Genomic DNA, 2,741 nt, shown 5'->3' on the forward strand with positions numbered 1-2,741 from the left:
GCAACGAGCCCTCCTCAGGCACTGCGTCTGCGCGAGGGCTCACTCCACGGCCGCGCGCGCCCACAGAGCATGGCTACCAGTGAACCTCCTCCGCCCGAGTCGTCCCCGAACGTGGAGAACGAGGCTGCCCAGCAGCACAGGCCCTCGGTCTCCTGGAAATTAACCTCGCCCGCCGCCAGCGCGGCCGCCAGGAAGACCAGTGGCACTTACCCCGCCTCAGCCGCGTTCCAGCGCCACCGGCTCATCAGCCGCCCCGAAATCAACTTAGGGACCCAGCCGCAGATCTGCTTCCTGCAGCCGCGGACCTCGCAGCCGCTAGTGCTCTTCAGGTGCGGACGGTCCGGGTGTTGAGAGCGTCTGTCGGACACCGGGGCCCTTGAGGGAGCCCGAACTGCCTCTCGGACCCCCGCCCCCTCAGCTGCCCCACGAGACCCCGGCGCTGTCACTCCCAGAGCCTGGCTCAGTCCTGGACCCCAGGAGAGTGGAGGCCCCACAGACTCCGGGGAGGAGCCGGAAGTCCCACCTCCAACCCACAGGTCCGACCAGGCTCGTCCCAGCCCCGTCGGCTCCCAGGCTGGACCTCGTGTAACCCGGGGGGCCCCCAGCGCCCTTGGGGCCGAGCCTGGGACTTCCTGAGAGCCGGGTGGGGCGCAGGTCCCTTCAGACCTGACACCCCTCTCCTCAGCTTCCGGGTTCCCCAGGGGCCCTGGGCAAACCTCTGTTTCCCCCAGGCCGGACCCCAGTCCCCATTAGACACCCATTTCTCCCCGCTATTTCCATTTCCCACCCCGGCCAGCATCCTCCAGCCTCCCCCAGAGGTCTTGCTTTGGAAGACAGTTTGGTTCAAAATGACTATTGTTACTTGAATGGTCCCTGCCTTTTTTTCTCCCTTCGTAGGAAGTAGTGGTGAATTTGGTGCACCACTGAATGGGAGACATGTCTCATGTGTCTTAAATATTTTAAGTTTTTTTGTTGTTGTTTTAAACAGGATTTGGGGGACTTTTGTATGTGTGCATCTTGATCCCTATATGAACACCCTTTTTCTCTTTTATATATTTTTATTGATTTCAGAGAGGGAGGGAGAGGGATAGAAACATCAGTGATGAGAGAGGATCATGGGTGGGCTGCCTCCTGCACACCACCCTCCAGGGATCAGGGGATCCAGCCTCAACCTGGCATGTGCCCCTGACCTGAATCAAACCCGGGACCCTTAAGTCTGCAGGCCGATGCTCTATCCACTGAGCAAAACCAGCCAGGGCTGAACACCCTTTTTCTTCACCTCGTGCCTTTGCTGTCAGAAAAATGGAACTGGGAGATTGGGACTGTGTGTTTATTTCCACCAGCTTGTGAATGTAAAAACTCATAAAATCATGGTTCCAAATCGGCCGAATTAGAAAAAATTGTTTAAACTCCCAGAATGTTTTCTTTTAAAAAATTGGCCTTTTTTTTGTAGGTATACACTTATTATAGAAAAATCAGACAAGCAAAAAGAATGGCCAGAGATAATCCCTTTAACATTTTGATATGTATTATTCCAGATCCATTCATATTCATATATGTTTACACATTTGGGGGTGAGGGTGTGTCATCAAAAAATTCACTAATTTTTTTAAAAATATATTTTATTGATTTTATACAGAGAGGAAGGGAGCGAGATAATTGGAAATATCGGTGAGAGAGAAACATTGATCATCTGCCTCCTGCACGCCCCCTAGTGGGGATGTGCCCGCAACCGAGGTACATGCCCTTGACTAGAATCGAACCTGGGACCCTTCAGTCCGCAGGCCGACACTCTATCCACTGAGCTAAACCGGTTAGGGCTAATTTTTTTAAAAAAATATATATTTTATTGATTTTAGAGAGGAAAGAAGGGGAGAGAGAAACATCAATGATGAGAGAGAATCATTGATTGGCTGCCTCCTGCATGCCCCCCACTGGGGATCGAGCCCGCAACCCAGGCATGTGCCCTTGGCCGGAATCGAACCCAGGACCCCTCAGTCCGCAGGCCGACGCTCTATCCATTGAGCCAAACCGGCCAGGGCAAAAAAAAGTTCACTAACTTGTAGCCTGCTTTCCTCCCCACCTACTGCACTATGGATGTCTGTTTTACACATCACTGCCGAGTAGTTTATTGTGGGACGTAACCACAATTTATTCAGTTGCTTCCCTGCTGTACATTTAGTTTCCAAAGTTTAGAAAGAAAATATGAGCAACTATTTTGAAGTGGGCAAAAACATTTAAAGGTACATAACTGTAAAGTCACTTCATGGTATAACCAAAATTACCAGAGTGAAAACTCACTGCCTGATATTATCTTATTTTTGACCCAATCATTCTCTCTAGTTTCACTTGGCTCATTTCACTCCACCCCTCCCGACCCCATGCCATCTCCTACCTCTCACCCTCCATTCTCCTCCAACGTTTGTCTGTCCCATCCTTCCCTTACTTCGACTTCTTCCCCAAACCCTTTTCTCTTAGAATTCCTGTCTTAGGCAACCTACCCTCTGTCCAAACACTTTGAGCCCCCTTAGATCTAGGCTCTAGAGCAAGTGCCCCCACTTCAGCGCCCCTTAAATTCAGCCCTTGGAACCCTACCCTACAACTTCTGCTCCTCTTCTCCAAGACCCCCCACTTTCCATTTCCTCCTTAAGACGGCTGCTCCAGCAGACAGTTCTGAGTCCTTGCTGACCCTTCCCTTGTGGACCGCTCTGTCTCCATCCTTCTCAGGATGGCTTTTCCTC

The 2,741-nt window shown here is 51.6% G+C and overlaps 1 protein-coding gene across 1 annotated transcript in view; it reads left to right on the forward strand.

Annotated features, from left to right (window-relative positions):
* Window positions 1-6: 6 nt before the first annotated feature.
* Window positions 7-2,741, forward strand: part of LOC102752174 (chromosome unknown open reading frame, human C5orf52) — a 5,410-nt gene continuing 2,675 nt past the window's right edge. Inside the window, exon 1 of the mRNA XM_006762083.2 lies at window positions 7-329. Coding sequence (XP_006762146.1) covers window positions 70-329 — 260 coding nt within the window. The 5' untranslated portion in view covers window positions 7-69. The remainder of the gene's footprint in view (window positions 330-2,741) is intronic.

The sequence above is a fragment of the Myotis davidii genome, unplaced genomic scaffold, assembly GCF_000327345.1.
Source record: "Myotis davidii unplaced genomic scaffold, ASM32734v1 scaffold478, whole genome shotgun sequence".
Classification (NCBI taxonomy): Eukaryota; Metazoa; Chordata; class Mammalia; order Chiroptera; family Vespertilionidae; genus Myotis; species Myotis davidii.